General features: G+C 38.0%; 2 protein-coding genes and 1 long non-coding RNA gene across 4 annotated transcripts; 1 reads left to right on the forward strand and 2 right to left on the reverse strand.

Moving 5' to 3' along the window:
* Positions 1-1,798: 1,798 nt before the first annotated feature.
* Positions 1,799-3,781, reverse strand: LOC137712459 (transcription factor MYB98-like). Its single transcript, XM_068451528.1, has 3 exons — positions 3,111-3,781; positions 2,905-3,031; positions 1,799-2,446 (listed from the first exon to the last, which is right to left on the reverse strand). The coding sequence occupies exons 1-3, from the start codon at positions 3,779-3,781 to the stop codon at positions 1,799-1,801; spliced, it is 1,446 nt and encodes a 481-aa protein (XP_068307629.1).
* A 983-nt stretch (positions 3,782-4,764) lies between these two features.
* Positions 4,765-7,266, reverse strand: LOC137713658 (GDSL esterase/lipase At5g62930-like). 2 transcript variants are annotated; one of them, XM_068452986.1, is made up of 6 exons: positions 7,096-7,266; positions 6,947-7,024; positions 6,366-6,506; positions 5,743-5,819; positions 5,460-5,624; positions 4,765-5,160 (listed from the first exon to the last, which is right to left on the reverse strand). In XM_068452986.1, the coding sequence occupies exons 1-6, from the start codon at positions 7,192-7,194 to the stop codon at positions 4,992-4,994; spliced, it is 729 nt and encodes a 242-aa protein (XP_068309087.1). In that variant the 5' UTR covers positions 7,195-7,266; the 3' UTR covers positions 4,765-4,991. The 2 variants fall into 2 exon arrangements, with proteins under 2 accessions (XP_068309087.1, XP_068309086.1); XM_068452985.1 differs by lacking the exon at positions 7,096-7,266 and having other exon boundaries at positions 6,895-7,030.
* Positions 7,267-7,902: 636 nt separating this feature from the next.
* LOC137712463 (uncharacterized) lies at positions 7,903-9,318 on the forward strand. Its single transcript, XR_011065222.1, has 5 exons — positions 7,903-8,012; positions 8,268-8,312; positions 8,391-8,639; positions 8,796-8,850; positions 8,962-9,318. It is a non-coding gene; the product is annotated as an uncharacterized lncRNA (long non-coding RNA).
* The last annotated feature ends 1,199 nt before the right edge of the window (positions 9,319-10,517 follow it).

Below are 10,517 nucleotides of genomic sequence, written 5' to 3' on the forward strand. Positions count from 1 at the left end.
AATATGACTCCTTGAATTACTTCATGTGTGTATGATAGTTTACAATAGATAGAGTAAGGCTAAATTCTTTTGTGGAAAGATTCCTAAAGAGATTACAATTAAGTATTAATTACTTGACATGCACGAAACATTAATTTCTTCGTCAAGCCGTCGTGTTGTTGGCTGCTTTGCTTTGTTTGCCTTATATCTTATCTTTTGGGTTGTTTTTGCTTTTATTGTCGTTAATTGGGCTTCCTGCTACTTCATCCAACGGTCACGGTGCACTTAGAGCAAACCCTAGATTAACCAAACAGTTTGTCCCAAAACAAAGCAGGCAGTTCACATCATGAGTTACTTTTTGGCTTTCTTTGTTGCTATGTTCCTTGGAACTTTGCTTTAATCTCAGGCTTATTTTTAGCTACGCACTTTAGAACTCGATTTTGATCCTACTTTGCACCTAAAATTCCAAAGTCGTCACTTTGCTCCAAGAGTTGGACTTTGATCTCACTTTACCCCTGAAACTCAACAGTCACCATGTTGCTCCCTAGAACTCTAGTTCAATCACACTTTGGTCTCTGAAACTCAAAAGTCTTCACTTTACTCCATTAAGGCCATCTCCAATTGAACTGTCCAGAGGGCCGAAAATAGTCAGAAAACCGTTTCCAACCGAGGGCTAGGCCAGAGGGCTGGAGGGTTGGCTGCATGCCAGCCCGGGGCTGGCCAGAAAATAGAGCATTCCTGTCGATTATAACCAACAGAATTGCTTAAAAAAATTTGAATACAACGGCTAGTCAGCTAGCCAGTGTATTCAATTTTTTTTTTGTTTGGTTTTTTGGGCCAATTTTTTTTTTTTTTTTTTTTTTTTTAAATTCTTAAAAATTCTAATTTTTTTTCCCTATAAATACCTAAACCATTCATTAAATTTTAGTTCTAATTTTTTTGGTTTTTTGGGCTAGTTATCGTTGTAGTTTTTAAATTGAAGTTGTTGGATTTGAATTTAAGTTGTTATAGTTTTTAAATTTAAATAATGAATTATGTTTGACCCTATGACCCTTTGGCCCTCGGTTGGAGACGGTTTTTCGTGACAGGGCTAAAACGAGCCCTATGGCCCTTTGGCTCTCGATTGGAGATGGCGGCAAATATGGCCTTGTACTGTTCATTAAAATATTAATATCTTGGAGAATCTTGGAGGACCAGAGGGCTAAAACGAGCCCTCTGACCAGCCATCGGTTGGAGATGGCCCAAATAATTGTTAAGTTTACTTATGTGGTATAATTAGGATCCACTTATGACTGACGTGGCACAAGTACAAATTAAGGTCACTTCAAGTTGGCCTAAAAAAATTCAATTAAGTAAACATATAACACTTTAAAACCCTACTTAATTAATAATTGAAAACATTATTACAACTGCAAGAACACGTACGTGATACACTCAAAACCATAATACACATGCAAAAGCTATCAGCAAGAGTACGTATATATATTATGAATAAAATCACGTATCCCTTATTCATTAATCATTATTTTTATTTTTTTTAGTACATATTCATTAATCATTATTAAAAGTATACTTTTCTTCACCTCCATGCATAAACCATATATTAACCTCTGTATTATGTTATTGTAATAAAACCGTGTAATCCCGCTACTCCTCTTTCTCTCTATCTCTCATCATGTGATGATCATACGATGAGAAAAAAAACGGAAATATACTCCTCGTTACATTCAAAATTCTACACAGATAACCAAAACTCGATCGACTTCAAAGATGATTGCCTCCCTCTCTCTTTCTTCAACTCTATGAAACTTTAGCTTAATTAGTTCACTTGAGATATCATTTCCACCAAATCCATCTCCTTCTTCACTTCATTACTCTCCCAATCCACTTGCATCTCGACATCAAAATCCTTCTCATCAAAATTACCCTTGTCAACATTACCGTAGTCAATCTGATTTTTACCATCAAAGTTACTGTTCTTCTCACCAACATCGGGAGCGCAAGGGATGTCATCGAGCAGAGAGTCGATGCTACACCCTTCCTCGAAGATGTTCTCGTCGAAACAAAAATTGGGGTCCTCATTGAAATCGTTGTAGCTCGGAACCAACTGATCATTTGCGGATGAAAACTCCAGGTTGGTTTGTGGCTGATGAGCAGCTGCAGCTGCTTTGGTGCTGGTGCTGACACCGTTGTTGTTAGCTGAACTGTTCTTTCGCTGCCGCCCTGTGCTGTTGCTTGCCGAGTCTAGGTTTAAGCTCTTGATGTATTCCTGCAGAACGGAGCTTCTAGCGCACTTTGATCGACATTTTCGCTTGGAATATTGTCGTCTTTTCGTTGCGTTCCAGTGGTTTTTGATGGAGTTTTCGGTCCTTCCGGGCAATCTCTTTGCAATTTCTGCCCACTTGTTTCCTATTTCTGCATGAGCTTGTATCAGTATCTTGTCCTCCTCCTCACTCCATGTGTCCTTCTGCAAAACGAATAAAGTTGACATTAATAAAACAAAACAAAACCATCTGCATCACTTTCTTTTATTAGATTTGTACCACGCGTTACTACACCACTAACTATTAGTAATTTCGCGGTACGCAACTAGACATGAATGTACTTGTGATTCATGTAGCATTACTCGCCAAGTGTATTGCAACCTAAAAACAATTTTCATGTAATTAGCATGTGTAGTTCTATAATGATCATTCATGTTTGGGATTGCTTATTTATAAAACACTTGTAAGCGCTTTTATTCAAAATTCAAATACTTCATGAAGATGCACTTGGGAAGTAATTCCGTGACAGGTACTTCCCAATCCTATGACCCATAAAATTTTCAAGCAAACATAATCTAAAGTACTTTTGGTTGTTATAAAGCGCTTTTCGCTCTTCTAAAAACAATGCTAAACAAGTATAAGTCAGTCGATTATCGAATACCTTGATGTCAGGCCTTAGGTGGTTATGCCATCTCTCCCTACATTGCTTCCCAATTCTCCCAGGCAACATCTGAGCAATGTGAGACCATTTCCTCACTCCAAATTGCTCAACAAGTTGAATTAAGAGCCTGTATTAACACAAATTTCACATTAATTAGAGATCTTAAGCTACCCAAAAATGCAATTAAAGTTTTAATCAGTTTTTACCTATCTTCCTCAATTGTCCATTGACCCTTGACCACATTTGACTTCTTTCGACCTTTCACCGTTGACCCTCTTGTTACTCCGGTAACTCTGCTTCTACCATTCATCCCAAATTTTCTGTAGTACGCATTTTGGTCTGCATTGTTTATGCAGGAGACCTCATCCGGCACCAAAAAGTTCACGGGTTTAATATCTTGAGAGCAATCCAACGGCAGGAAATTAGTGGCAGTCATATGAGATAAAGTTCCCACCACATGATCTAACGGATTTGATGATCTGGGATGAGTTGAGAATTTCAAGTAGGACCCACCTTGGAAGTTGTCCAAAACTTGGCCATGGGCCCCATTGTTTTCTGCAACATTTAGAGGCTTACATTCGTAAAAGTTCACATCTTGATGTGATGAATTTTGATCGTACGGGTAGGATGTGTCGTTGTACGGATCAAAACATGGGGAGTGGGTCCCAAACATAGGGTTTGACGAGAAGACATTGAGCTGAAATTGATGATCAAGGTGGTGAAAATCTTGAAGGTAATTGTAGTTTCCTTTTGAAGACGAAGACCCTTCAAAAAGCAACTCGTCTTTTGTGGTACAAGGTTTGACATAATTCTCCGGTGCGAGCAACGGAACGTAAATTTGAGAGACGAGGTTTTCCCTGAGATTGTTGAGCTCCATTAAAGATGCTCTAAGCAAAATATGCTAGAGTTTAGTGGTGGGAAAATGGGGTAGCTTCTGTTTTGGGAGCTGTCCCCATTGTACTCTTGCTTGCTTAAAAGGTGAAGGAGGAAATGCATTTATTATAAATATAGATCGTGACCGTTGATCTTGCTTCATTCAACGGTCAAGATTGGTCGCGGGAGCTAAATTTACATACTTTTGCCACTAGGGTTTTCTTTGTTGGTCTCAAAATTTGACTCCTATAAATTTCTCCTTAATTTGTTGGATATTATCCCGACTGTAATTAAATCCATTAACTCAAGTTCTTAAGTATGTAATGGCGTTATGTGATGTTTATTTAGCAGAAAATGATTTTGACACCCCAGTTTTCTCATCTTAGTGACCCATTTTATTTTTGGCCCTTTGATTAAATACATTAAACGAGAATTAACGGACTAAAATTAACACGAGTGTGCAGAAAGAAAAGAGAGTCATCTTTTGGTTCATGGCCAAAGAAAGTCAAAGTCAACTAGGACAAATTTAAGAGTAAAAATCGGTTTTACTCCAATTAATGAAGTTAATTTGGTAAAAGTCGTTAAGAAAGACTTCACTCTTAGAAGCTGTCAAATATATTAATTGTAATGGTTTGCATAACGCCAAGCATTTTATTGCCTCTTTTGGTTGACTGTTTTTTATTAAATTTAAAGTTAAAAATTAGGAATGTCACAGAAATGAGTTTGGTTTGCATTTACGGGTGCGGAAAATGACTTTGCGCCCCCGTTTCACTTTCTCATTCTTCTCTTTTGTTCTAAGCCCCTTGGACTGAATAAATCAAAGGAGAATCGAGGGCTCACAACAAAAGAGCATAGTGCAGGGAAGAAAAATGGAGTTCGAAACTATTTCCCTAAGAGCATTTACCTTGACCCAAGGGCCTCTGTTCGGATTCCCCAATATCGCTTGTACCAACAAAAATTGCCAAGCAACCCGCAACTCAATCTCCGAATACGAAAAAGAATTCACTCTTACAATTTTGAATGAACAAGATATGGAAAGATTTCAAGTTTCCCAAAGAGAGTTTTGTTGTACATACTAATCAAGCAAATAGCGAAAAGAATAATGGCACTTCTCTATGTCACATCTTCAGAAGCAGCAATGTGTTTCGGGTGAATGCTAATATAGCATTTGCTTGTGAAAAATTGTAAAACTTGAAGCAATCGAAGAGTTTATGTTATATGCATCGTTGCTGGAAAGCTTTCTCAGGGTTCTTCCCATCAATTTCTGAGTGGTGAGGGAAATCATAAGGCATTTCCGCGGCAGAAAGCCATGCTTCGCTGAAAACTTTGATGACTTCTTGGTGGACAACAGCATTGCCTTCTGGTGTTAGGTGCAACCCATCACTGCGACGGAAAAAAAAAGGATTAAGACAGATTATTCAATCTCTCACACTGTCAAACACTTATCAGATGTAAATTAAGTATTTCTAGGACTAATTTAGAGTATATCTATCGTCGTATAACTTTGATCCCCATTTAATGATCACAAAAGTATTAGATGATCTTGATCTGACTATCATGGCCGAATCTAAGACATTAATCAGTAAATAGTGCTTCTTTTGCATGGGAAGATCTGGTTACAACCACTTAATGCTCAATTATTCCATAAACTATACAAGTTGAAGCTTTATAAGATGGCAAACCTTAGAAATTTCTTCTGCCAACCCTCCGTTTCCTGCATTGCGGACCAAAGATTGATGGAGCGTAGACCCATGTCCTCAGCCAGCTCAATGCACTTCTTCGCATAAACTCCTGTCACTTCATTCATCCTTTCTGGAAGTCCACTAGCATCCTTACCATATAAAGATCTGTGAAACCCAATTAAACAATCAAAATGTTAGGAACCAATCACATGAACATTGCGAAGAACAACAATAAGACAATTATGTGTGTAGTAAGTTCTGAAATGAGAAGAGTAAATCATACCGTGCAAATTCATTACGGCCATCCTCGTCAACAGGTGGTGGAGTAATAAGCACAATCAAAATGGTGGGAGAACACTCCTGCAATCAAAACTCCTATATTCGATGAGAAATAGGTTAAACAATTGACCTGAAAACAGTTGCCCCTTAGAAAGTCCCAAGATCATATATGAACACATTCTGGAAATCAAAGACCCTGAATTCACGGGAAGAAATATGTGATCATATGCAATGAATTAGCAGTTCTACGTGTGATTCAAAAACAAGGTCCAAGCAATTGGTTAGCCTTAAGCATTTCCTAAACTTCAGTACTATAAGACATATTCTACTCGAGATTATGGTATTGACAGAACACTTAGAAAGAGACGGCGGCAGTTATGGTTTCTTGGACAAGCGATGATGTGAATACAACTCACAGGCAAGATAACGAGCTGATGCTTGAAATTGTAGAAGTTCCGTTATCAGTCTTATACCATTGGTAGTTATAAATAGCTCCTTCGGTCCTTCCAAAAGTAAATTACCCACAATGTCGGTATTATGCATAAAATAGCATCTATCAGACAATGAGGATAAAGACTGAATTGGCAAAACTAAAATATTCATTAAGAAAGGTAAACAAATTTGAACCTTGAGATGAAGAACAATTTTTCTGAGATTCTCCTTGTACTCTTCAACGGGAACATGTTGCCGTTCGCCTGTTCTGCCTAAAACAGCCGCGTCATTGGCCCCAAAGAAAATTGTGGCAGCAGCAGGAGGTTTCTTAGAATCCTGCACATTCAAAGTGGGATACTGTCACTTCCATAAACGTTTCCGCATCAATCAAATCCTATCCTTTTGTCACATAATGGCGGCCATCACTTCTACGATTTTCGCATACGCTTCCAAAACCTACACTTATTTCCCTCATATCATACGAGTCATATGCATACTGATCACATATCTAATCTAACATCTCAACATGATAACTTGATCTATCAGCAATACTATCAAATACTAGCAAACAAAGACATTGACTTTCTGAAATCAAACGCACAATCAGAAATGTGAAGCAATAGAGCGAGAAATCGAACAAAAACCCAATTTAACTACCAAAAAAGTAATTCGAATAAAACCCAATAAACGCACTCCAATGCCAACAAACCAGAAAAGCTTTTACCTTTAAAGACGATACAGTAAACAATTGCAGAGGATGCAGCATAAGAATTTACCAAGGGAAAGAGGTGCTGCAGCAAGAACAGTGCCCATCTCGTGTTGTACCCGCCATACCCACGAACTTTTACATCGGCCTATCAAACACCATCACAAAAAATTACCAACATTTCCTGATTTACATTAACAGTTAGAAAGAGGGAGAGACCTTGCGGGAGTAAGAATCAGCTAGAGCGGCGCCCCAGCCACCTGATCGGAAGGATTGTTGGGTGATTGAGTCTCCGAACAACATAATCTCAGGCCTCATCGTCCTTGCTTCTTCTTCTCTGCTCCTACGCTTTTTTCTGTTGACTCGCTCGGGTGACAGTTGAGACTCTTGTTTTGTTTATTTCATACCGGCATATGCCACAAACTTTATGTGTGAATATAATTTTAATTTTAAAATGGGAATGTCACTTAGTACTACAATTTAGTAGTATTTATTTTAACAATCGATATTATCTACGCTAATGGGGAAGTGGTGGGTTTAGCCTCACAATGAGTTAGAAATAATTTGGTTCAAATTCGCCTTTGGCAGCCACTTAGTATTAAAAACGAATTTGAACAATATTATTACTAGCCCACCCCATTCCCTTTAGTATACATAATATCGTTTGTTAGAAGAAAAAAAATGGAAGGGGAAAAAATGAATGTGGATTAGAGAAAGAAGTTTTTATTGTTATACTGTATTTTTCAAAATTAGAAGATGTTATGATCACTCTTGAGTGAGACTTTGGAAAAAAACTATAAAATTTGGTTTGTGTGAATTTATTTTATCGCCTGTGATTTTGTTTTGTGGTTGACAATGAAAATTTTATTAACGTGAGTTTAAATTATGTAAAAGTTTTTATTTTTGTTTTCAAAATTGAAAAAGAAAGTAAAGAAGAAAACAGTTGACCAAACAAATGAGGAAAGGGTTAGTAACGTAAAATCGGATCCTTATTTCAAAAAGCGAAAGAATTGAAGGCCGCCGCTTTAAATAACAGGATGAATCAAACAGACATACCTCTGCAACGGTCGACTGTTCAACTCCGAAGATGAGAATTCGAGAAGAGCAAGAGATATCTCCAGACGACGTCGTGGAAGGTACGCTTCCTTCAACGAATCTATGCAAGAAATTATCGTTTCCATTTAATTCTTTATAAATCGAATTTAGTCAAAGGATCGATTCAATCAGGGATGCGTCTTGAAATTTGAATTTTACCGTTTGTACAAAATTGAAGTTCTTTTGAAAAAATTAGGGTTTAGTTTTCACAAATTTAGCGTTCCTTTTCTGGATTGAATGTTAGCTTGAATTGACTGGAATTCTCTGGGTCATTCTGGAAATTGGATCATCGACAGAGCGCTCTGGCAGTTGAAAAGCGAAGCAAAATGTTGGCTGCTAAGGTCAGATAAAACCCCTTAAGATTTTCGATTCCTGGTTAACAATCTTTGATCTTTCTCTGGTGTTTCTTTTGGGTGAAGGCAATTCTGACATCTGCGAAGCGGCATAGGGCAGAATCGGGCAAGTGGTGCGGAACCGGAATTCTTGGTTCTTCTGCTGGTTTCAAGTTGTTGTAGTCCCAAGTTTGTACGATCGGGCAAGTGGTGCGGAACCGCAATTCTTTGTTTATTAATTTCTGACGTCGTTTTCCCATTTTTTAAGCAGTTAATGTCCCAAGTTTTTAAGCTTTATACAGAAAGTGACACTGCTAAAGCCGATGTCGGGAGCAGGTAATTGAGGTTTTAAACCTGTGTAATTTCATTTCGATTACCGAATGTTATGGTTTTAATCAATATCTAAGTTGTTTTAGAACATTAAGGTTTCGTTATTGGCAACCATCTAGATTGTAGGGAGGAATTATATCTGTTTGCCCCTTTTAATTTCAGGACTTACGCAGCAGTTAACCAAGTATGGACTCGGGAGAACACAGCTGCTTTAATGGTATATATGCATACAGATGGAGGTAACTATAGATGCTAATAAAGATGTGTGCAGGTTTAAAGCTCCTTGCTGTTGCATTGATCTAGTATTGTATTTTTTGTATCTTTTTAGGGTTTCAATGGGCACAGCCGTTAGAACTGTGAATTTATCATCGAGGAGATCCTTCCTGGTAAGAATGTTAAATCCTAGCGTGCCCTTTCCTTGTAACTATCTTATTTACATGATTGTGTAGTATGTTGTTCCTGTGAATTCGATACATGTTTCTCTATGCAATCTGAAAAAGAACAAAATAGCCTTCATATGTCAATTATCTCCACTAGTCTTAAGATCTATTAGTTATTTTCAAGGGTATATTACACAAAACTACCTCAACTATGGGTTGAACCACAATCTCATACCTCGTATTTTAAACATTGCAATGTCGTATCTTAACTTATGAATTCGTTGCAATGTTAGACCTCCATTAATTTTTTTGTCAATTTGGTTGTTAAATGATGAAGGGGCAAAAGCGAGGCCCACCCTTTCGCCAATTGGAATAAAAAATTAATTAATTATTCATAAATTATTAATTTTTTATTTAACAATTAAAATTCATTAAAAAATAAACTCTCCCTCCTTTCTTCCCGTGGGTTGCACTATCACAACTGGATTCTAACAAGGAAGAAGGTCAAAAAATTTCGACTCCGATCAACACTCAAATCTCTTCTAAAACATACAAAATTTATATGAAAACATGTTCAATCTTCTTTCTCCCTCCCTCCCAATTCTACACTTCCTTGCACCATGAATTCCTTCTCTACTCCATAGTACCTCTAATACAAAACCCCAATTCAAATTCCCCAAAAACTTAAATCACATATGAAAAATTTTGAAATTTGTTGTAAGGATCCAAGCTTTGAGAATGGTTTCTCTTAAAGATTCCCATTCTTGCTCTAACCACCACTCCTCGTTGCAAACCCGCAACTTCTATTTTCCCTTATCCACCAAAATCCATCGCCAAACTGGCTGCTCCATACACACCATCCATTCCAACATCTACTAAGACGACCACACACGAATCTCATTCGTCGCCGAAAGATCATCTTTTGTCTTCGAGAACCTGACCGATTCGATCATTGACATGCGCCTTGGTGAGCTCGCCATCCGCCGTCGAAAGATTGCCTTTAGTCCGAAAAGATTCAGATGGCTAGAAGCCAATACATTATGTCTCGAAAGCTCTTCTCCAACCAGAAACAAGATATCCCAAGATAGAAAAAGTTGATTTTAGCATGGTGGCAAGGAAGGTCAAGCCATACTTTAATTCATTTCGGATCATGGTAATGACTGAATTCCTACTCTAGTCGATTCTCCACCAGTCCTGACGGCTCCACCATAGTTAACAAGTAGGCTATTGAGTTGGGACAACATGGGTTGATCTACAAATCTAAAACCACCATTAAACGACAACCACTCGTAGGCTTCATTATTGAGTTTACTCCGGAATCCAAGACTGCAGAAGAGTCCGCCTCAACGCCCTCTCAAGCCAACGCGCATTAGCGTTTATATGTTCATGGGTCTACCAACCCGAATGACGTCGGAGCTGGGCTAGTTTTATTCACCGTAGATGGATTTGTTCTAGAGCAAGCACTGAAGTTTCTGTGCCAATAACAATGAAGTTGAGTACGAGG

Source organism: Pyrus communis, chromosome 13 (genome assembly GCF_963583255.1).
Source record: "Pyrus communis chromosome 13, drPyrComm1.1, whole genome shotgun sequence".
Lineage (NCBI taxonomy): Eukaryota > Viridiplantae > Streptophyta > Magnoliopsida > Rosales > Rosaceae > Pyrus > Pyrus communis.

Excerpts from the sequence above, each read along its gene's own strand:
- LOC137712459 (XM_068451528.1), bottom strand. The coding sequence starts at position 3,781 with ATGGAGCTCAACAATCTCAGGGAAAACCTCGTCTCTCAAATTTACGTT. Across the intron at positions 3,032-3,110 it reads TGGACAATTGAGGAAGATAG|GCTCTTAATTCAACTTGTTG; the intron begins GTAAAAACTGAT and ends GTGTTAATACAG. Across the intron at positions 2,447-2,904 it reads ACCTAAGGCCTGACATCAAG|AAGGACACATGGAGTGAGGA; the intron begins GTATTCGATAAT and ends TTCGTTTTGCAG.
- LOC137713658 (XM_068452986.1), bottom strand. The coding sequence starts at position 7,194 with ATGAGGCCTGAGATTATGTTGTTCGGAGACTCAATCACCCAACAATCC. Across the intron at positions 5,625-5,742 it reads GGCCGTAATGAATTTGCACG|ATCTTTATATGGTAAGGATG; the intron begins GTATGATTTACT and ends TGGGTTTCACAG. Across the intron at positions 5,161-5,459 it reads TGGCAGAAGAAATTTCTAAG|TGATGGGTTGCACCTAACAC; the intron begins GTTTGCCATCTT and ends TTTCCGTCGCAG.